Source organism: Narcine bancroftii, chromosome 2 (assembly GCF_036971445.1).
Source record: "Narcine bancroftii isolate sNarBan1 chromosome 2, sNarBan1.hap1, whole genome shotgun sequence".
NCBI lineage: Eukaryota > Metazoa > Chordata > Chondrichthyes > Torpediniformes > Narcinidae > Narcine > Narcine bancroftii.
Genome location: NC_091470.1, coordinates 67269220 through 67294139, shown reverse-complemented (window position 1 = coordinate 67294139; position 24920 = coordinate 67269220). Strand labels below are relative to the sequence as shown.

At 39.1% G+C, this 24920-nt stretch overlaps 1 protein-coding gene across 4 annotated transcripts in view; it reads left to right on the top strand.

The window, feature by feature from the left end:
• LOC138753671 (E3 ubiquitin-protein ligase pellino homolog 2) overlaps window positions 1-23853 on the top strand; it is a 109233-nt gene extending 85380 nt beyond the window's left edge. For all 4 annotated transcript variants that reach the window (XM_069916934.1, XM_069916931.1, XM_069916932.1 and 1 more), the window contains 4 exons: window positions 5740-5841; window positions 9671-9868; window positions 9988-10176; window positions 21119-23853. In XM_069916934.1, coding sequence (XP_069773035.1) covers window positions 5740-5841; window positions 9671-9868; window positions 9988-10176; window positions 21119-21685 — 1056 coding nt within the window. In that variant the 3' untranslated portion in view covers window positions 21686-23853. The remainder of the gene's footprint in view (window positions 1-5739; window positions 5842-9670; window positions 9869-9987; window positions 10177-21118) is intronic.
• Window positions 23854-24920: the final 1067 nt, after the last annotated feature.

Below are 24920 nucleotides of genomic sequence, written 5' to 3'. Positions count from 1 at the left end.
CTGTTCCTGGACTTTGGCTTGAAGTGAAGGTTGAGCTAACATTGACTAACATCTAAGAACGTAACATTGTTGCTTCCTCGGAGATGGAAATGAAAGACAGGACTGGCAACTCAGTATTTTAGGGAAAAGAAATGACAGGTGTGTCAAGGGAAGAGGAGGCATTGCAAGATTAATCAAGGACTATAACTGTAAAAAAGAGGGAGGATATTTTACTCTGTGTAGCTTTGAAAATAATAGAAATGCATCTGTGAAAGTTATGCATATCTTGTTCAGGTGAAAGAGAAAAAGGCTTGTTCATGACTTCAGAATGTTATAATTGCACACCCAGTTAGTTACTCTTTAAAATGTAATCTCTGAAGGATGTAAGGATGGCATATTGATGAGCTGTTTTGTTGATAGTGGTTGAAGGATGAATATTGGCCAGCAGAACAGGGAAGTAAAAATGTCATGGGATCTTTCATATCCACACTGGATAGCATTTAGAATGCTAAGTTAATGTCTTCAAGATTCACTGCCTTCAAATGTTGAGTAGTCCCAAGTTCTCTGAAATGTCTGCCTAGATTTTTCTGCTCAGGCCTCTGCAATGGGATTTGAATCCAAAATCTTCCAATTTCAAGATGAGAGAGATAACTGATCCTCAATCTCATCTCACAGGACTGTTATATTGTGGTAAATTATTTGGCATTTGGCAAATATACAGGTATGATCCCTCTGCTACTATTAATGTTAAATGTTTTATCTGAAATTTCTCTATTAACTACAGAGTGTGCTCCAAAATATGACAGGACTTCAAGGGTGTGTAATAAGACAGGACTTCCAGGGTGTGTAATAAGACAGGACTTGCAGGGTGTGTAATAAGACAGGACTGGCAGGGTGTGTAATAAGACAGGACTTGCAGGGTGTGTAATAAGACAGGACTTGCAGGGTGTGTAATAAGACAGGACTTGCAGGGTGTGTAATAAGACAGGACTTGCAGGGTGTGTAATAAGACAGGACTTGCAGGGTGTGTAATAAGACAGGACTTGCAGGGTGTGTAATAAGACAGGACTTGCAGGGTGTGTAATAAGACAGGACTTGCAGGGTGTGTAATAAGACAGGACTTGCAGGGTGTGTAATAAGACAGGACTTGCAGGGTGTGTAATAAGACAGGACTTGCAGGGTGTGTAATAAGACAGGACTTGCAGGGTGTGTAATAAGACAGGACTTGCAGGGTGTGTAATAAGACAAGACTTGCAGGGTGTGTAATAAGACAGGACTTGCAGGGTGTGTAATAAGACAGGACTTGCAGGGTGTGTAATAAGACAGGACTTGCAGGGTGTGTAATAAGACAGGACTTGCAGGGTGTGTAATAAGACAGGACTTGCAGGGTGTGTAATAAGACAGGACTTGCAGGGTGTGTAATAAGACAGGACTTGCAGGGTGTGTAATAAGACAGGACTTGCAGGGTGTGTAATAAGACAAGACTTGCAGGGTGTGTAATAAGACAGGACTTGCAGGGTGTGTAATAAGACAGGACTTGCAGGGTGTGTAATAAGACAGGACTTGCAGGGTGTGTAATATGACAGGACTTGCAGGGTGTGTAATATGACAGGACTTGCAGGGTGTGTAATATGACAGGACTTCCAGGGTGTGTAATATGACAGGACTTCCCAGGTGTGTAACCTTGGTCAATTTATTGGTAGACTGCAAGTATGGCTTCAAGTACTAACAAACCAATGTCTCAGTCAATCCCTGAGTTCCTATACAATTATGTGGAACTTGAGGACATTTTAAAAGTAGTTTAGGCATATTTTCTATCTACTGCACAACACTTTTTACATCTGTTCTGCTGTTAACAAGCACATTTTCTTACCTACTGCATTAGACAACGTGTGTTTTAAAAATGACTGTTCGTTCAGCATTTCCAGAATTTTGTTAACCAAAACAACTCTTTTTCATTTCATTTCCCCATGTTTGTTGCAATTCCTAAAGCTCTTACTTAATTTCTGTGTTTAATATTTCAATTAACTTTCAGACCTTTTCATGGAATGTTTTTCACATTCTGTGGATATTCTTTCAGCAAATTACTTGTAACCTAAATTTTCTAGGTTTCTCCATTAGATGAAATATTTGACTTTTTGAAAATCAGGTATCAGAAATAATGTAGATCAGATATTAAGGAGGGAATCAAGGACAAAAAAAAATCATAAAAGCTCCACTGATCTTACTTTAGTTAAAATGATTTTATTCATATCTCGATTGCTATTACCACGGCTGAGATTCATGTGGTTGTATTTACAGAAAGTGCAACACCAATCAGAACATAATCCCACTAAATCACTGCCACATTTCTTACCCTAATGCTGCTGTCATCTCGGTCTTGTATCCATATGAAATCGATCCGTCAGATTAAATCGATAGTTTCCACAGGTTGCAAATTCTCCTCATTTAGAATTCTCATGTTGCTTGCTAGTGGATAATTAACATAATTAAGACTCTTTGCTGTTTAGGAAACTGATTTGCTTCTCCATTATGCATGCAACTATTATAACATTTGAAATAGAAAAGCATCAAAACAGATCTATCCTGCTCAACTCCTGAGTCAGGAAGGAAATGCGTGCTAAAACTGTCTTCATTTAATCCTTATTTTGCTTCTCAAATAAATTAAATAAAATTAGTGCACAGTTTATTGTCATTCATACTCCATAACATTGTTATAAATGCTTTGAGTTGTTCTTCTTTGGCTTGGCTTCGCGGACGAAGATTTATGGAGGGGGTAAAATGTCCACGTCAGCTGCAGGCTCGTTGGTGGCTGACAAGTCCGATGCGGGACAGGCAGACACGGTTGCAGCGGTTGCAGGGGAAAATTGGTTGGTTGGGGTTGGGTGTTGGGTTTTTCCTCCTTTGCCTTTTGTCAGTGAGGTGTATCTAACTGGTATATACCAAAAATATTATTGTATCAGCACTGAACAAATCAATTCATGGAGACAGTTAACAAATCTGCACCTCAATGCTAAATTTACTTCCACTTTTGCTGCTGGTCACTCAGACTGTACCGATTATTGTGAAGCTTTGTAGTCATCCTTGAACCTGAGTTGAACACTCCACCACATCAGTTTGCAAGGCTTTATTTATGCCATGCTAAAGTGCACCATTGTCTTGTCCTTATCCATAACTGAATTGCTAAGTTCATAAGCTTCCACTAAGTATCATTCATCCATTACATTGACCTTTATTGGTTCCCAACTGTCAGCTTTTTGATTTTAATCTCTTCATTCTCAAGCCTATTAACAAATCCTTATGTGATTACCTTATGATTACAGCTCCATGTCCCAAAACTTTTGATACCTATTCTTTTCATCAGTGGTGGAACTTTCAGGCATAATGACTGGAACTCTGAAATTCATTTTATTTTTAATTTTATATATATATATATTAAAATTTTAACTTAGAGTTACAGGCCCTTCAGCATCACTAGCCCATGCCACCCAAATACACCAATCAACCTACAAATCCTGTATATTTTTGGACTTCCTAATAAACATTTCTCATAAACTTTGCTAGCCTCTCAATGTTACTCATTGTGAAATCCTTTATTGGCATGCTTTTCAGTGTTTTGTTGTGTTGAAAGTAACGTATCAATGCCAAATAGGTTCATAATGGGTGCATATATCCATGAATAGACATTGTTTCAAATGGCAAATACCAGAGGTAACTTGGAGTTCCTATCTAAAGCCAGCAAGATTTTGCTCATTAATGTCATGTAGGGTATTGCCATAATGCATTTGCATTTTACTCGAAATATGTATCACATGTCTACTATGTATCTTGTCACTGAAATAAAGAGAAGAACCATGCAAACAGATCAGTTATTGCTGATATTATAATTATCAAATCCAGATGGTACTTTAAAAAAAAATCAGCTCGCCAAATATTGATGCGATGCATAAAATTTGAAATTGCTTAAAATTTATTTTCTGAAATGTTTTGGCAAATTAATGCAAAGTCTTCTAGTTGGATTAATATTCTTATAACATAGACACGAGGTTTTGTTCTTGTGTAATTCAATTTCAGTACTGCTCTATGGGTTTGGGTCTGGAAAGTGACTTGATGCACAGAACAAATCATGAGCTTATTTGATGGCAGTGCCGCGTCAAGGCACTATATGATGCTCCACTTTATCTATTCCTTAATTTTTAAGTTTAGTTAAGTGAATAGAAAGGATACTAAAGTGTGGCAGTAATTATACCTTCTAATGCTTTTGACAAAAGCAGAACTGAACCAACATAATTATCAGAAATCTTTGAAGAAAATTCATTCTTTTTCTTATCAATCTTATTCAATCTTAGGGAAAATGATAACTAATTCTGTGGTTGCCTGGATTTGTAATACAGGTGCTCTGCCTAATAAGCAATTGGGTGTATAAATGTAGTTGACTTGAAATCAATCCAATAATTGAGTTTGTGTGCTCAAAAGTGGGAAGAAAACTCCCTGTGGTACTTATCTGAGAGTTTCGCGGAGTTATATTTGTTCAGATGTAAGTGTTTTCAGGTGCACTTGCTTGAATTCAAGTGTTACTGACATTGAGAAATATTTGAATATAATGTAATGTGTGGTTGGCGATGCAAATATTGCAGAGCAGATCTTCTTTGGCTTGGCTTCGCGGACGAAGATTTATGGAGGGGGTAAAAGTCCACGTCAGCTGCAGGCTCGTTTGTGGCTGACAAGTCCGATGCGGGATGCAGAGCAGATAGTTAATGGAAAAAAGAGTAGTAGTTTATTGAACAGAGTTGTGAAAAAGAGAATAAAGATTGAGGCAACCCAGTGGTTTCCAAGAGATGTGAAATTTTATGAATAATATGTAATAGCCACATGTGACAACTGTGAGTTATTAGAGCTGAGGAGTGTGCTGGGCTGCACAGGCAATTAGTCTTACAGGCAATTAGTTCCAAATCGTTCTTCCGCAAAGTCTGGAGTATAACCTCGTAGCTGAAATTCTTGGAATGGATAATTTTATACATTTTGGCATCATATTAGCCAATTAAATAAATTTGGAATGCAGTCATTAGTTTCAGTGTCAGAAACACCAGTAATAAAACAAAGGAGGTTTAAACACATTTTATGAGGGGTTTCATTTATGAGAAAAGGTTAGGATCAATAGGACATATTTCTTTGGAATGTGGATCGCCTATCTGGTGAGAGCATCTGATAGTAGAGAAACCAGGTAAGTGAGTCAATAACTGGAGATCATGTTTAAGATTTTTAAAATCCCATTTTTAGTCACCAGGCTCAGGAAGATTCTCCCTAAAAAGTGGCAGCATTTGATTTCTTAAGTAAGTTTTAAGGGTTAGAAAAAATCTTCAAAGTTGTTAAGTGGTCATTCTATGCTTTGAAAAGGAATATAGTGAATGTACTGGAAAAGCTGTTGAAGCAAAGTGGCAAGAAAAATACCATGAAATTTAGAACTAGATCTTTGTAAGTTAAAAATTTATCCTCCTTGCCTTGCCCAATTGCATTCAAGCATGTAAATGGCTTTAATTTTTTATGGGAGTTTTTAGAAATTTGCGGCACATTTTATTTAACATACTCCTTTTATTTTACATGTATACCATATATAATTATAACATATATGATTTGTTTAGTTTTTGCTCATGATGTGTATTTACAAAATTATTGTATGTGGCACCGTAGTACTGTTATTGCTTTCATACTGGCAAGTTCAATGAAAGTTATTTTTGTTAACTGCTTACTGTTTTACAGGTAGTCAACTCGAAAGGGCAACATAGTATCTCATATACATTATCCAGAAACCAGACTGTGGTGGTAGAGTATACCCATGATAAAGATACGGACATGTTTCAGGTGAGATGCATCTGCATATTGTAGAAAAATAATCTATATTCATGTTACATTCTTAAAAATAAAATCTATGTAACACAACAGAGTCCTCTCATTCTGTTTTGGTGAATTCATCTAGATGTGCTGATGTGCATTTTCTGAGATATACTTAAGGGATATCTCTACAGATCCACTGAAATCCATATATCTTTCACATAAACTCCCCTATCAAATGAAATATTAAAAATAACAAATTGTAAATCTGATATGATGTAACTGCCCCAGTTGACATCACTGCAGCAGATCTGCTTAGGTGGTTAGAATGTTCCAGGAAGTGGTCAAAAAGTAGACTTCTGGAATGCCAGGACTAGGTGGTTAAGATAGATAGATAACCTTTATTGCCATTGCGCAAGTACAATGAAATTGAGCGCACACCCTGACGGTGCACAGACACATCAAATAAAATATAAAAACAACACCACCATAAAACATTACAATATTCTATGTTTGGTGGTATTCAGTTCACATATGGCCCTGGGGTAAAAGCTTTTAAAGTCTGTTTGTCCATCATTTAATGGACCTGAAACGTCTACCAGAGGGCAGCAGTTCAAACAGATGATGACTAGGGTGGTAAGGTCCCTTCAGGATTTTGGCTGTTCTGCTGAGGCAGTGAGATCTATATAAATCCTCCAAAGAGGGCAGTGCTCAGCCGATAGTCTTCTGGGCCGAATTGATGACCCTCTGAATTGCTGAGTAGCTGGAAGACCATGTTGGAGTGTAGTAGGCCAGCACACTCTCAATGGAACAGCAATAAAAGGACTTTCTCCTGCAGTTTGACCTTCTTAAGAATTCTCAGGGCATGGAGTTGTTGCTGTGCCTTTTTAACTACTGCAATTGTATTGGTAGTCTAAGAGAGATCTTCAGAAAAGTGCATACCCAGAAACCTGAAAGCAGTGACTCCACACAGTTCCCATTGATGTATAATGGATCTGAAACTATACTGTTCCTACTAAAGTCTATTATAATTTTTGGTTTTGACAAGATTGTTCTCTGAACACCACACTGTCACTTTTTAGACATCATGCCTGTAGGCTGTCTCGTCTCCTCTTGAAATGAGTCCCGTGAATGTATGACATTCTCTAATGGTTGTTCACCTCTAACTGATAGACAAGGAGATGATTGAAGCATGGATATCTCAAATATATGATTGGAGATAGATTAGGCACAAAGCTAGAGTAAGGGGATTCAATATTAAAGGGATGGATAGGTAGATCTGTGATCACAGATGTGATTCTTTGAACAAGTGTTGCATTCTTAGTACTTTGATGAAGAAGGTCACAGTGTGTCTATATATTTTCTTCATAGGGAGCAAATTCAGAATGGGGAAGTTGTGATTAATGCATTAGAGAATCCTTAGAATGAGGGATCCTAGATTTTTGCAACAGCTGGAGCAAGAAGTACTTGATGGTATTGGGAGATGATGTCCTTCTTCTGTAATTTATATTATGTTTCTTCTAACATTTACACTGTACTTCTATGTACCTCTGATGAATGGATTCAATGAATGCCAATCTGAATGTTACATTTTTCCATAGATGCTTTGAGAACATCTTTGAATCTCTTTCTCGATACACTTCTGGTGATGCTCAGAATACACTGAGCATCAGTGATTTCTGCCCCAGTGTATGATTTTCAGTCATGCATTATGGGGAGAGGTTGGCCAAACAGGTTGTTTTCTCTGGTGTGTACAAGGGCTGTTGTGTACAAGAATAATACCTAGGGTCGCCGAGAATATTCTCCCAGAATCACAGTGCGGCTTTCGCGCAAACAGAGGAACTACTGACATGGTCTTTGCCCACAGACAGCTCCAAGAAAAGTGCAGAGAACAAAACAAAGGACTCTACATCACCTTTGTTGACCTCACCAAAGCCTTCGATACCGTGAGCAGGAAAGGGCTTTGGCAAATACTAGAGCGCATCGGATGCCCCCCAAAGTTCCTCAACATGATTATCCAACTGCACGAAAACCAACAAGGTCGGGTCAGATACAGCCATGAGCTCTCAGAACCCTTCTCCATTAACAATGGCGTGAAGCAAGGCTGTGTTCTTGCACCAACCCTCTTTTCAATCTTCTTCAGCATGATGCTGAACCAAGCCATGAAGGACCTCAACAATGAAGACGCTGTTTACATCCGGTACCGCACGGATGGCAGTCTCTTCAATCTGAGGCGCCTGCAAGCTCACACCAAGACACAAGAGCAACTTGTCCGTGAACTACTCTTTGCAGACGATGCCGCTTTAGTTGCCCATTCAGAGCCAGCTCTTCAGCGCTTGACGTCCTGTTTTGCGGAAACTGCCAAAATGTTTGGCCTGGAAGTCAGCCTGAAGAAAACTGAGGTCCTCCATCAGCCAGCTCCCCACCATGACTACCAGCCCCCCCCACATCTCCATCGGACACACAAAACTCAAAACGGTCAACCAGTTTACCTATCTCGGCTGCACCATTTCATCGGATGCAAGGATCGACAACGAGATAGACAACAGACTCGCCAAGGCAAATAGCGCCTTTGGAAGACTACACAAAAGAGTCTGGAAAAACAACCAACTGAAAAACCTCACAAAGATAAGCGTATACAGAGCCGTTGTCGTACCCACACTCCTGTTCGGCTCCGAATCATGGGTCCTCTACCGGCATCACCTACGGCTCCTAGAACGCTTCCACCAGCGTTGTCTCTGCTCCATCCTCAACATTCATTGGAGCGCTTTCATCCCTAACGTCGAAGTACTCGAGATGGCAGAGGTCGACAGCATCGAGTCCACGCTGCTGAAGATCCAGCTGCACTGGGTGGGTCACGTCTCCAGAATGGAGGACCATCGCCTTCCCAAGATCGTGTTATATGGCGAGCTCTCCACTGGCCACCGTGACAGAGGTGCACCAAAGAAAAGGTACAAGGACTGCCTAAAGAAATCTCTTGGTGCCTGCCACATTGACCACCGCCAGTGGGCTGATATCGCCTCAAACCGTGCATCTTGGCGCCTCACAGTTTGGCGGGCAGCAACCTCCTTTGAAGAAGACCGCAGAGCCCACCTCACTGACAAAAGGCAAAGGAGGAAAAACCCAACACCCAACCTCAACCAACCAATTTTCCGCTGCAACCGTGTCTGCCTGTCCCGCATCGGACTTGTCAGCCACAAACGAGCCTGCAGCTGACGTGGACATTTACCTCCTCCATAAATCTTCGTCCGCGAAGCCAAGCCAAAGAGAGATACAAGGGCTGAGGAGCAACTTGATGGTGTTTATAATCATGAGAGACATTGATAGAATAGACAATCAGAATCTTTACCCCAGGGAAAAAATTGCCATCCACAAGAGGACATGCCTTAGGGTGAGGGGGAGGAAGTTTAAGAAAGATATGCAGAGCAAATATATAGAGAGTGGTAGGTGATTAAAACAGGCCACCAGAAGTCATGGTATAGTAATAGCATTCAGGATTGACACAGGAATATGAAAGGGATTGAGGGATATCAACCAGGTGCAAGCAGCATATTTTTAGTTTGATTTGAACATCATGTTCGTACAGACGTATGGGTGATTGGCCTCTTTCTCTGTTGTACAATTCTTTGTTTTTCTATAAACAAAACATTTATGTTCTGTTCAATGAAACCCAACTGTTATCTAATTATTTAATAATGTATTTTCAATTTTCATTCATGAATAATATTTTGAATTGAAAAACTGGATTTAGTTTTTTGAAAATATTGATGTATTTCTAGCATTGGATTACTGTTCTCTGCCATGATCTGCAATGCCATTATTGAGTTACTGTATTCGTGTTTGCTTTTTTTTTCCACAGATTGGAAGATCTACCGAGAATCCCATTGACTTTGTTGTAACAGACACTCTTTCTGGTAGTCAAAGTAATGATGAGACACAAGTCACACAAAGCACCATCTCCAGATTTGCGTGTAGAATAGTTTGTGATAGAAATGCCCCATATACTGCTAGGATTTATGCTGCAGGATTTGATTCATCAAAAAACATATTCCTTGGCGTAAGTATATATGGTGGAGGATTTTATAACTCTAAGAGCAACATTTTTTGGAGCAAATTCAATGTGGTATGTAGTGAAAGTACAAATCGAATATTATTCCATCTTGTTAACTTCAATAGGAGAAAGCCGCTAAATGGAAAAATCCGGATGGCCATATGGATGGATTAACAACCAATGGAGTATTAGTAATGCATCCTAGGGGAGGCTTTACAGACGAATCTAGGCCTGGAGTATGGCGGGAAATTTCGGTTTGTGGCGATGTCTACACTCTAAGGGAAACGAGATCAGCACAGCAAAGAGGAAAACTGGTATGTAAGCAGGGGCTTCAATTTTAGTAAGAATACTGGTTTACTAAAGCATATATTTAAGGACTTCTATGAAACAGAAGCAGAATACAAGTTATGAATTTTGTATAAACAATGGAAATGTTTGGCATCAAAAGCACTTTCTTTTTCAGAATGATACACAATATTAGAGTTGAGTAAAGCATAAAATGTGTCTGGGAAGTTCATTTAAAAAAAACCCAATTTTCTCAGTATCATACAGAGGATATTACAATGGAACCCAAATAAGAGATAATGTTTTTGGAGAATATATTTTTGGGTAATGGCCTGTGTTAACATTAAACACAATTGAGCAGGGAAACACGTAGTGTTGATCAATGGTATTTGTCATCCCTTCACATTAAGAGTTTCTTCGTGTTCTCAACCAGCATTTCATGGAACAATCTTCCAGAAAACATTTCTTCAAGAAGGTTTATTGAAAACTTGAGAGGCTTCAACAGTTTGTGGCTGCATTTGAGTGGATTTTCTCTTGATATTGAAACAGAATTCTGAACTTAATTGAGTCCTTAATCAAACAATATATTCTTTTCCAACCTTATTTTCAATAATTTGTTTGTTTAGGTTATAGACATAAGAGTTTCTTCTTCATTAGTAAGCTTCCAACTCAGAGTTGGATATTCGTTGCTCAAATTGTTTCTCTTGTACTCTTTGCCCTGCGTCCATACTGGTGCACAGTTGATGCCAAAGCCTTGACCCTCCACACCATCCTGGCCCACATAGGGAATGATGCCTCATGTGCCAGGCTGCTGTTCATTGACTTCAGCTCAAGGTTCTACGTCATGATCATACCTCAGAGGCTAGTGGATAAATTGTCCCTGCTGGGACTCAACACCCCTCTGCAACTGGATTATAGTCTTCTTGACTGAAAGACCACAGTCAGGTAAAGCCCCTTTATGCTGAGCACAGGCGTATCTCAGGGCTGTGGGCTCAGCCCATTGCTGTTCACGCTGCCGACTCACAAATGCACTGCCAAATTCAATTTCAATGGGAACATCAAGTTTATGGATGACAGTGGTTGGCCTCATCGATGATAATGATGAAATTTGTTGAGCTTACAGAAGCTCAAAAGATGGTACAGGAACAAAAACCAGTGTCTTATTAATGTGGACAAGACAAAGGAGATGATTGTGGACTTCATAATGACGAAGACTAAACTCTTTCCATTCCACATCAATGGTTGTATCATGGAGAGATTGGAGAGCATAAAGTGCATATAAAGGACCGCCTATCCTTAACCCACAATACCTCCCCATTAGTAGGAACTCCTGTGCCTTCCTAAGGAGGGTGACTACCAGCCTCCATGTTGACAATCTTTCAAAGGAACACAATCGATGCAAAGCATCAGACCAGAAGTCAATACAGAGGATCATCAAAACAGCAGAGAAGTTTAGTAGGATCTCCCTTTCCTCTTGGCATCATTTACTGGGAGTTCAAAGAACTATAGAAGATACTTTATATCCAGCACACAGTATCTTTGATCAATTTAGAATGAGATACAGGAACATCAAAATTAGGACTGCCATGTTGAAAAATGGCTTTTTCCAACAGGCTCCTCTAACCAAGTAAATTATCCTAAAATATTTATATACATTTATTTCAAATTATATCTTCGTTTTTTTGTGATTATGTGCTGTATATTTACTGTGTGTATGTGTGTGCACCATGGTCTGGCAAAATGCTGTTTTGACTCCATATCAAGCTCATTATCATCTGATTGTACATATATAACCCATCAAATCAGTGCATCTCCAGATCATAGTTCACACAGACAGACACACAGTAAACCCTACACACAAACAACATATACAGATACACAATCTTTTATCCAGACATCTAAAATCCGGAAAGCTCCAAAATCCAGCAAGTGGGGAGAGAAACGGCAGCGCGAGTTGAGCGGGCGGGCAAGGTGGGGGAGAGTAGCAGCGCGAGTCGGGTGGGGGAGAGCAGCAGCGCGAGTCGGGTGGGGGAGAGCAGCAGCGCGAGTCGGGTGGGGGGAGATTGGCAGCGCGAGTCGGGTGGGGGAGAGCAGCAGCGCGAGTCGGGTGGGGGAGAGCAGCAGCGCGAGTCGGGTGGGGGAGAGCAGCAGCGCGAGTCGGGTGAGGGGGAGACTGGCAGCGCGAGTCGGGTGAGGGGGAGACTGGCAGCGCGAGTCGGGTGGGGGGGAGACTGGCAGCGCGAGTCGGGCGGGCGAAGGGGGGGAGACGGCAGCACAATTCAGTTGAGCTTAAATCTGGCTTTCCAAAGTCTGAAAAAACCTGAAATCCGGAACACACTGTCCCCCAAGGGTTCCAGCTAAAGGATTGTGTACCCGTACATTGCGATCCAAAATAAATGTATTAAAAAAATTTAAATGATTCTAGAATTATTCAGCTGGGAAGAATCTGTTTCCCAGCCTTGCAGTTCTGTTTTTATGCTCCTGAACCTCTTCCTTGAAGGCAGTATCTCATTGATACTGCAGTCTGGTTAGATACTGACAGTCCGAGCCCTCTTTAAGCATCGCTCTCTGTAGATGTCATCGATAGAGGGGAGGGAGACCCCAGTGATGTATACAGTCAGATAACAAACATGAACTTGAAACCTGAATGCAAGTTTGTTTATTATCACTTGTACCAAGGTGCAGTGAAGAACTTTCCATTCTTTGATAGCTTTAAATTTAGCCAGCAGAAGGGTTATTGCCTTATAATAATTAATTATAATAATTAATAATATGATAATCATGGATCAGGTGTATACCAACGTTCCAGGTGTGTACAAGGCTGCCCCTCACCCTCACCTTGGACACTCGTATCATATACAAGTTTTGCTGGCCTCCCCCAGACCACTTGCAAAATGAATGAAGCCAGTTCGCAGGGAGATCAGGACATGACAGGGGAGGCCACAAAAGTGCTACAGGACTGCTTTGAGATCATGAGCTGTTTCGGGGAGGTGACCACCTGCAACAGTCATGTTAACATCAAGGAGTACACAAGCTTAGTGAATGGCTGCATCAGCAAGTGCATTGACAATGTCACCAAGATCAAATACTTCACAACCAGTGAGAACCAGAAACTATGGTTGGGTATAGAGATGCAGGCACTTCATGACACTAAGATCAGCTAGGGCTGACTCACTGCTGCCATCCGGAAGGCAAAGCATGGGTACACAGAGAAGATACATAGACAGCTGTGCGACACCGTCAACAACAGGCGCATGAGGTGAGGGATCCAGACTATCACAGATCACAAGACAACATTGTGAGTTAAAGACAACAACACTGCCCTTCTGGACAGACTGAACATCTTCCCTGCATGTTCTGATGAGAAGAACAGGGTGAAGCAGAAGAAAGCTCCGTGTTCCCCTGATGAACGGATCTCTACAGAGAAGTGGACAAACGAGGAGAACCCTTTCCAAGGTGAACTCATGCAATGCAGCCGGACAAGACAACATACTTGGTCAGATACTGAAGGACTGCTCTGGCCAACTGACAGAGGATGCAGACATCTTCAACACATCCCCGCAGGTATCAAAACAACCACCATCACCCTGGTACCAAAAAGTGCTACAACAACTGCCCTCAACAACTACTGCCTGGCGGCACTGACCTCCACCATTATGAAATGCTTTGAGCGTCTGGTGATGGAACGCATCAAAGCACACTTCCCAGAGACACTGGACCCATTTCAGTTCACCTATAGATGAAACAGTTCCACTGTTGATCCTATAGCCTTGTCCCTCCACTCTGTCCTGGAGAATGGTGCCTCATATGCCAGGCTGCTGTTCATTGACCTCAGCTCAGCGTTTAATAAGATCATTCCCCAGAGGCAGTGCAGAAGCTGTCCTCTCTGGGACTCAACACCCCTCTCTGTAACTGGGTTCTGGACTTCCTAATGGAAAGACCACAGTCTGTCAGCAAAATGCTGAGCACTGGAGCACCTCAGGGCTATGTGCCTAGCCTACTCCTGTTCCCATGACTGCAATGCCAGATCCAGCTCCAACAACAGTAGTTGGCAGCACTACAAAAAAGAGGTAAAATATCTCATGATATGGTACAAGCATAACAATCTGAGCCTCAACGTTCTCAAGACAAAGGAGATGATTGTTTACTTCAGAAAGACTAGGAATGACTATCCTCCACTACACATTAATAACCCAGTTGTGGAGAGTGTAGAGAGCATCAAGTTTCTCGGAGTCAATTTAAGTAGTGACTTATCTTGGAGACACAACATCCCCTCACTTGTCAGGAAGGTGCAACAGCAACTGCACTTCCTGAGAAGACTGAGGCTACCGGCTACGTCGGATCGGAGGTCAATCCACAGAACCATAAAAGCAGCAGAGAGAATCACTGGAGTCTCCCACCCCCTCTCAATGTGATCTACCGGTATGGTTGTTTGAAGAGGGGACACAAAATTGTTGAGGACCTCTGCCACCCTGGATGCAGCTTCTTTCAGCTTCTCTCATCAGGAAATGTTTACAGAACTATCCGAGTCAGAACCACCAAGCTGATAACAGCTTATTCCCACGGGTAGTGAGACTGCTGAATGATGGAATTAATTCGTACTGACCCTCTACTATTTATTAAATGATACTTATTTATTTTTAGATATGTATATATGTGTGTTCTGTCTGGTTCCATTTTTCATGTTTTTGCACCAGGACCGGAAAACACTGTTTCATCAGGTTCTACTTGAACTTCAGCTTTACATGACCTCATTATTTCATATTTGATCTAATAGTGAACTGATATCAAATACAGTCACTCTTTCCTCACCTTGGGAATCAGTTTATGTTATCCTTGTTTATTGAGATCTAAAACCAAATGGTCCTTCTGGAATCCAAGCTGCATTTGGAATGTTATTAGTGACTAATTGGCACTTGATAATATAGCTGACAATCTCTTTAATTGCTTTGATAATTAAAAGCAAACAGTTAGCATGATATAGAATTAGAAAATGTTGGAGAAACATTCGCATTAAGAAATGTAGCATCTGTTGAGCGAAAAATAAAAGAACAATGGGACTATCAGTGCTAGGAAGGAGACCCATTTATTTAGTAATTGTGACTAGGGGGATCAGGGGATATGGAGAGAGAGCTGGAACAGGGTACTGAGTGGATGATCAGCCATGATCAAGATGAATGGTGGTGTAGGCTTGAAGGACCGAATGGCCTACTCCTACACCTATTTTCTATGTTTTATGTTTCTATGCTCTTATGCAAAATCAGTAATTGCTACTATCTGACTCAGCAGAAACTATTTCTGACAAAAAGCTGCACATTGAAACTGCAAGTTAGTGTCAATGTGGTTTTGGTCTTAAAAAATAAAAAAATTTTAAAAAAAATAGCAATAAGTTAAAGTTTGATCGTGTTCTCATGTGTAAAGATAATTAAAAGCAACTTTAGTTTAAGTAAAAAAAAGAAAGCATTGAATTTTACAGGTGCCTTAAATTATTTTTTTTAGGTACCACTCCTCTCTTGAAACATAGTTACATATATGTTGCCAACTCTATTCATTATCTTGAATGCCAAATTAATGCCATCGGTACTACTACACAAATAATTTGTTGTCCTGATTTTAAACGTAACAACATTTTTTCAAAGTGCTTCACAAAGTGCCAGAAGGTGGGGTTTTCGATTATGGGTATGACCTAAAGTAATTTGCTGAAATATTTGTCAACCTTCACTGTGTGTGAAATAACAGTAAGTAAAAAGAATTTTAAGAAGTAACAAAAAATTTAATGTCCTTGAAATTCTTCATGGCATGAAAACATTCATTAAATTAGCACTGCCCTGGTACATTTTTCTCAACTACCTGGGAAAGCATTGAGTCTTCTAACTCTCACCTGAGAGAAACAAACTTTGAACCACTGAGGATAGGTGAGATATAAACCAGAGGATATGGGTTAATGGTGAAAGGGAAAAAGTTTAATCAGGGTATCTATCATGGGATATGGGGACAAGGCCAGAACTTGGAACTAGATGCGAGAACAGTTTAGCTCAGGGAGGTTTCACAGGGCAGACTCGAAAGGCCAAATGGCCTGTTTCTGTTCCTTTTTTTTGTGTGCAATAAAAATAAAGATACTTCATCAATGTATTTTTCCTTGTGTCTCCTGGACAACTTCAGTTTACATTCTATGACAAATATTCCCTTTGTTCTCTCAACCATGCCCTTCTGTGTAACAAGGATTCAGTGGTGGAGCACTGGGTACCCAGAAAGTTTCCAGAGGTTAGGATGAACATTCCAAAGACCCAAGTTTAAATCTTAGCATGTCAGTAAATTTTTTTTTTAATTTCAAGGTTCAGCACGATAATGGACCCATCCAGCCCTCGAACCTGCTCTGCCCAAATATACCCATGTGACCAATTAAACCATAACATCATATTTGGAATGTGGGAGGAAACTGGAGCACCTGGAAGAAAACATACAAATTCCGGATTTGAGCTTAGCTTGCTAGCACTCTTAACAGCGTTGCACTAACTGCTCTGCTATCTTTGTCACCTGTAGTTTGGAATTTGAAAATAATGAAAACTAGGAACCATCGAAACTAGGAATGTTGTAAAATTTGACCTGGATCACTGATATTCTTCACGAGAGGAAATCTATCATCCCAGACTGTCTATATATGTCTTGGTCTATCTAAAGGCCCCTGAAATGGCCTTGCCAACAATGTTAATACCATTAAACACTTTCACACAGAGAAAATGAAGAATGGCAGCAGTTCAAGATAGCAGTTAATTGCGTTCACATGCTTCTTGAGGACAATTAAGTTCGGAGACTAAGATGCTGGCTTTTCACAGAGCTCCAACAAAAAATTAAAGCAGCATGCTGGTTTTTTCACTTTTCTAGTTCTCATGGACCTGAAACGTTAAACACACTTTTTTTCACGTGCTGCTTGAACTCCAAATTGTATTTATATTTCAAATTTTCAGCATCAACATTTTCCTGCTTTTCATTTACTGATGTTTTAATTGGGGCCACAGTAGATTTGTCCAGCTTTTTGTGGAAAAATATTTGATATTTTACTTAATATTCATCCATTTGAGTGAAATGGATGATAATTTGGGACAACCAAGCCTATAATCTTCTGGACTAGTCACAAACTCTCCCCTAATCACTGATTGTTGCTGTTTTTTTTCCCCAGGACCTGCATTATCAAATTTGTAACTGTTTCAAAAAGTTTTGGTTTAGAGAAAAATGTTGATACATTGCACCTCTCTTATCCGGCACTCTGTGGTGTGGCAGCTCCCTCAGTCCGGCATGTTTGCATCTGCCGCTGTTAATACAAACTCCTTGCAGACAGCACGGGACTTGAACCCTGGTCCCGAACACTGGTGCTGTAAAGGCGTTGTGCTCGCCACAATGCTAATTGTGCTGCCCCACAGTATCATTAACCGTTTAAAGCTTTGTTCTACTTTTGATATGTTCACATAGGGGATTCCCTTAGGGGTCAATTTCTCTTTTTGAGCATTTTCTGTGGTCAAACAATGGCCAGGTTCCAACATCGCTGGATTAAAGAGCTACAACCTGTACTAAATTTGAATAAGTAGATCTTATTTTCTTAATCCACATCAAAATCAAAACAGCAGGATAATCTTTAACAGTTCGGCATTCAACACCATGCCCTCAAAACTGATCGGCAAACTCCAAGATCTGGGCCTCAACACCCCATTGTGTAATTGGATCATGTATTTCCTCACCTCCAGACTACAATAACATAATTTTTTTTAAAAATTTGATTAATACATTTTCTCTGTGTGCCCATTGCTCACTACTACAATTTAAAGTTGTGCATAGAACTTAGATGTCAAAACTTAAATTTATCCTAATAATAGCTGTCCTTGTGACAGATGTATGAATGAGGATGGCCCACTAATTCATATGTTCTGGTCTTGTCCGACCCTGGTCAAATATTGGGAAGAGATTTTCCGTATTTTATCACTAATTATTAATGCAAACTTAACACCAGATCTGTTTTTTTAATAACATAGCAATTTACAGCACGGAAACAGGCCATTAGGCCCTTCTAGTCCACACCGAACCAAACACCCCTCTCTAGTCCCACCTCCCTGCACAATGCCCATAACCCTCCATCTTCTTCTCATCCATATACCTGTCCAACCTTTTCTTAAATAATACAATTGACTCCGCCGCCACTATTTCTCCCGGTAGCTCATTCCACACGTCTACCACTCTCTGAGTAAAGAAGTTCCCCCTCATGTTACCTCTAAACCTCTGCCCCTTAATTCTTAACTCATGTCCTCTTGTTTTAATCTTTCCTACTCTTAATGGAAATAGTCTATCCACATCCACTCTGTCTATCCCTTTCATAATCTTAAATACTTCTATCAAATCCCCTCTCAACCTTCTACGCTCCAAAGAATAAAGACCTAATCTGTCCAATCTCTCCCTATACTCTAGATGCTTAAACCCAGGTAACATTCTGGTAAACCTTCTCTGCACTCTCTCCACTCTGTTTATATCAATAAGGATTGGTAAGAACATCCCTTTCACAATCTCCATCAGTACCAGAGCACCACAAAGTTGCGTTCTTAGCCCCTGCTTTACTTGCTTTACACCTTTGGCTGTGTTGCTTGGGATGAAAGCCAGCTAAAATTCACTGATAATATCATTGCAGTGGGTTGTATTAAAAAGGGGTGATGGGTCAGCAAACAGGAGGGAGATTGTCATCAAAACCAAGGAGCTCATTTTGAATTCAGAAGGGGAAACCAAGAAGTGTACAATCCAGTGATCATTGGGAAATCAGAGGTGGAGAGGTTGAGCAATTTAAGTTCTTTGGAGTCATTATCTTGGAGGATCTTTCCTGGATCCCAACACACTAGTGGCATCATGAAGAAAGCACGTCAGTGCCTTTACTTCCTCAGGAGTCTGGAAGTTTGTGATATGATATCGAAAACTCTGGTAATTTTCTACAGATGTTTAGTGGAAAGTGTGCTAACTGGCTGCATCACGGTCACGTATGGAAACACAATACCTCTGAGTGTAAAGCCCTCCAAACGGCAGTGACGCAGCCCAGGCCATCAGAGGCAAAATCCTGCCCACCTTCAAGAAAATCTGCAAGGAACACTGCCGACAGAGAGCAGCAGCAATCCAAACAAGGATCCACATTGCCCATCCCACACTGTTCTCACTGCTACCATCAAGAAAGAGGTATAGGTGCCCCAACAAGCACACGACCAGGGTCAGGAACAGCTGCTACCCCTCCATCATCAGACTCCTCAACAACAAACTCAATTAGGGATTCAATATTTTTTTACTTTTGCATTTTACTGATTTTATTTTTCTCTATATTACATGGTCAGTTTGTTTATGTTTATTTATAGAAGCCTAATAGCCTGAATAAGCCGGAGATTGTCTGATCTCAGAAGCTAAGCAGGGTGAGGCCTGGTCAGTACTTGGAGGGGAAACTGCCGAGGAGCACCAGGTGCTGTAGGTTTCTGTGGAAAAAATGGGTGACTTAGACAAAATTAAGGAATTTCATGTATGTTACATTCTAAATGTAGTATCACGTGACAACAATGAACCTTTACCTTTATTTGTATCTTCTTGAGTACAGTTTTTAGAACCAATAAATGGTAATTCTGCCTCGCCCACAGGAAAAAGAATCTCTGGTTGTGTGTGGTATCATGTTTGTACTCTGACATTAAATCTGAAGTTTGAAAATTGTTTGAGAACACTGCAATATTTGTTGTTTTCTCCATCATGTTATGCTGAGTCATTTATAAATGATTGATAATCGGCATTTAATTTATTTTAATTAATAACATGAGAAAAAGACAAGGTATTTGTAGACCAATCCCAGCTCCAAACTCAATCACTCACCTCTGAAGTTATTTTTTTCCAACGATGCCCTTCTCCAGTACATTTGTTACCTAGAAATTTGAACAAGTACTTCTAAATGATAAACACTCTTACAGCCCTCTCAAACTTGCATGTGTGAGGGTAACTTTGACCCACTTTTCTCTGGGAACCACCCATTGTTGGCTGCTTCCAAGGCAACTTTATCCACATTACAGAATTAAAACCTCTGATTAATTTGAAGATCACTTGCTAGCCCAACTGCAGGCTTCCCAAACTATATTGTGACCCCATTATCCCCTAAAACCTCAATGATGGCATTAAACTTTATACTTCACCTCTATATAAGTTAACTCATTTGGTGCTATCCTCAGTGTGATCCCTCTTTTTTCCATATTCTACAGCATTCTCAACCACTAAAGCATTGGCCTGTTTCCCTCATCATCCCTCCATCTTAGCCTCAGCTCTCTTTGGGAATTTGCCATCCTTATTCCTTCCTCAAATGGAATTGTAGCACAGACTACCTTGAACCTCGAGCTGAAATTTGAAATGAGGGCCAACAGTGCCTATCTACCTCAAACTTGGATGCACTAAGATTAAGCCATTTATGCCTTGAACCAATTTAACCATTCATTAAAATTATAGTTGAGTTGTGGTCAAACTCTATTTCTCTCCTTGTATCCGTAGCTTTAATGACAATTCTTGTGTAAGCCCTGTTAACACTGACATTTTATTCTGTTATTAGAGGTTCAGACTTTCCTAAATCTTGTCATCTTCTGAAATTCATGAATGTCTTCTGTCAGATGTAACTTCATGGTAATAAGGAATAATATATTATCTGATTTTTGCTTTTTTTGAAGTGCAAAAGCCAATAATAACACCCTAATCAGACATGCCTATGGAGGTAGGCTGTCTGAGTGCTACTAGGTCATTCTTGAACTTTCTTGGCCAATTCAGTTGAGTTATACACTTGATATCCTATAAATATCTATGGAAAAAGATAAAATGACCTGCGATTTATTTTTCTCCACTGTTAATTGGATGGATATAGATATTTACATTTAATGATTGTGGAAGGAATTTCTTAATTATATTACATTTTAATTATTTTCTCAGGTGGAAACTGAAACCAATATTCTTCAAGATGGCTCACTTGTTGATCTTTGTGGAGCAACACTTTTATGGAGAACAGCAGATGGCTTGTTCCATACTCCTACCCAAAAACACATTGAAGCTCTTCGACAGGAGATTAATGCTGCTCGACCTCAGTGTCCTGTTGGTCTTAACACCTTAGCATTTCCCAGCATTAATCGCAAGGACATTGTGGAAGAGAAGCAGCCATGGGCTTATCTTAGTTGTGGGCATGTCCATGGTTATCACAACTGGGGACATCGTAGTGATAGAGAAGCCAATGAACGAGAATGTCCCATGTGCAGAACTGTGGGTCCTTATGTACCTCTTTGGCTTGGTTGTGAAGCAGGATTTTATGTGGATGCAGGTCCTCCAACATATACATTTAGCCCATGTGGACATGTGTGCTCTGAAAAAACAGCAAAATATTGGTCACAAATTCCATTACCTCATGGTACACATGCATTCCATGCAGCATGCCCTTTCTGTGCTGTCCAAATGAATGGAGAACAAGGTATCATCAAACTTATTTTCCAGGGACCAATTGACTGATGAAGAGTTGAAAGAGGACAAAAAAAAACTTTTTTTGGGAAATGCTGTGAAAATAATCCACTGTTGCTGTTTCTCCACTGTTTGAAAGAGTTTGGTGGAGAAATGGAGGCCCATGAGCAGATTGGTATGGGATGAGATACAAATGATAATGTGTTTTTTTGGGTGCAGGGTTTAGAGGTGCCATTCATAAAAGTCAAAACTAAAATAAGAGTTATTCTATTGTTTCTAACCTATTTTGCTACAATGTGCCCTTTGTATAGTTTTATAATTTATATGGTTTTAATATTTTATGATATATGCTTGAATGGCCTGTCAAGATAAAGCTGTAAACCATTTCATGGCTATTGTGTAACCTTGGCAGTAAAGTATTTACTGATTTAGAGATGCTTTCTTTGAGTAAAATTGTTTAGTAATCATTCACTGCAATTTGGTTGAAATTCTCAGGTGTATAAGTGAATATTGAGAAACTAAATTCTGCACACATCAATGGCAAGGTGGATTTGTGTTTTCTACCCACTGAAGTATCCTTTACAAGCTTTAATTTTTGCTGAAATTCCCTGCGATGAAATGACTCTGATTTTTGAACAAAGGGATCAGCTGTGAAGTCTTACCCCATCTTAAAGTACACAATGGAATATTGTGAATATCTGACTGAAATTGAATTATGAATTTTGTTTATCTGTGGTGTACCTGTCATATTTTACCATTTGCAATTATATCTTCAGTGTTAAATTGAATACTATTTATAAAATCAATAATTGGTTTTGTTAATATCACTTAAATTTATCCTCTTTGATTCTGCATTCATTTTAAATACTGCAAATATCTACAGTTTGCTGTGTATCTGTGACAATTCGAGGATAGAATTTTAAATTTGTTGTACAGTTGAGTAGCATGAATATTAACAGCTGTGAGCATACCTTGATGGCAGGTGGTAGTAATCCAGAATCTTTGCAATTTCCAAAATGGAAAGGTTATCTGTTTAATAGTTTAACAGCTGCATTATAATTAAAATATTTATAATGCAAATGTAGCATTTTAAACCACTCATTTGAAATATTTGCTAATAATACCCTAGGGTTATTTTGTAATTCTTTGGGGAAAGAATGTTGTTTACTATGTATGAAAATTGAGATGTAACTTGATAAAGGTTACATTTACCATGGTGAATAGCCAAGGTCATTGATTTGAGATACAAATATATGCATTTATTTATTCTCTTACTATTTACACTGATGTCATTTTTTGGTCATTTTATACGATTATATTATTGCCTTCACAAATAAGATTCTTGAAACAAAACTAAATGAAAATAGGCAGAAAGAAACCCTATCAACTGCTTCATTGAGGTTGAAACAGATTTTAATTCCTAGTTGATATAAACTGATTGTTTTATTTGATTATGATGTGCAGAATAATTTGGAGGCTTGACATGTGCTTCTGAATGTGGCATTATCAATTTTATTGCAATTTCCTAATCAAAGATCAAGTGACAAGATTTACCCTTTAGAAACTTGTACTTTAATCTTTAATTACCACTGGTACTTTCCACTACAGGTGGAAAATATGTTCATGGAAATTCAGTTAAAAAAATAATATATTTACTCAACATTTTATATTTTATAATATGGATTGTATATAATTTAGTTGTCACAACATGTTAAAAAGAAGTACATAAGGAACTTTTGGGCTTGACCTCTATTTAATTTCACTGTGCATATAGAAAGATTAATCCACTGTTGTATTTCCACTATTGATTGACTAAGCATTATAGTGAAGTGTTGAGCCCTTCATCATGAATTTTGCAGGATTACTGGAAAGGTCCATGTTGATTTTGTCAGTATTCTACATAAACGTTAACTTTGTCATATGATCTGCAGCACACTCTATTTGTTGTAAACCTAATACATTTAAAATTCAAATTGCCACTGCAAAGATGGCCTTTTTGACTATGTCCATTAATTATCATACTAATGCTAATTTTTGAAGTGGTTTCTGATTATATTTTTATGATATTGCCTCTTAAGGTATGCACTGTTGAAATTTCCTGAGTTAAATTATAAATAAGTTTGGTTTGGTGAAAATCTTGCTGGTACCGAAGATGCTAACTGATTTCTTGTGACGTATCTCAAGCTAATAAAGGCATTTGCAGAAATAGTTAAGCTTTAGTTTGTATTTGGGTTTGTGTTTAAGCACCACATTTTTGTTTTTATATTTAGCAATAGAACCATGTTGTTAAGAAATACTGAGATTTTAAAAAAAATATAAGCCTTTATTAAAACAGAGGGAAATATAATAATCCTGATGAGGTAATGAGAGGAATAACTTAAAATTTTATATCTGAAAGCATTACTTTTGAAAACATGACAAAATTGACAAATCTCTCCTGAGCTTTGACCATCCAAAGTTAAATGTGAAGGTAATTTCAAATTTCAGTCTCTGCAAAAGAAAACAACAATTGAACAGCTCCCCAATTCCCATTATTTATCTCACTTTTGTTTAGAGAAAAAAAAGTGTGTGAATGAGCTGATTATCACCTATTTTAAGGTACCAACAAAAGTTAAAATTTCCCATTGAAAATTTCAACTGTGGTCATGCATATAAAATAAAAATCAGTGCCTGTGGTTAAAAGTAATCCATCTTATCTATTTATTTACTAATGCTCAAAAAATCACTTCCACAATTCGATATTTTGTTCTTTTGTGAAGAGCATTCTCCTATGTGAACTAAAATCTTTAATTTACTTGCATTAAGCTATTTTGATATTTTTGCAAATGTTTTAGTTGTTCAAATTTTTAAAATGTCGCACTCCTACTGATAATTGTGCTGAACACCAAGCCCAATTAAAATATTGCAGGTGATCCTTGTGAAAATGATGGAAAATAGAACATTCATACAGATATATAAGATAAAAAATATTTATAAAAAGATAAATGTAGGTCCATTTTGTCAAAAACAGAGGAATTTATGTGGTAGCAAAGAAATGGAAAACCAATTAAATAAAAACTGTGATTGAATAGTCACAAAGGAAGATATAAATGACCACCCAAGAATGTGATGAACATAGTGTCTGGTGAGAGGGAGGAACTGTGAAATCAGTATTAGGATGGAAATAGTGTAAGGGAAACTGCAGGGATTACAAACCAGATTGTCGGGGCCCAGTGGACAGTATCCCAGAGTACTGAAGGAAGTGACGAGAAATAGCAGATGCATTAGTGGACATTTCCAGTGTCCC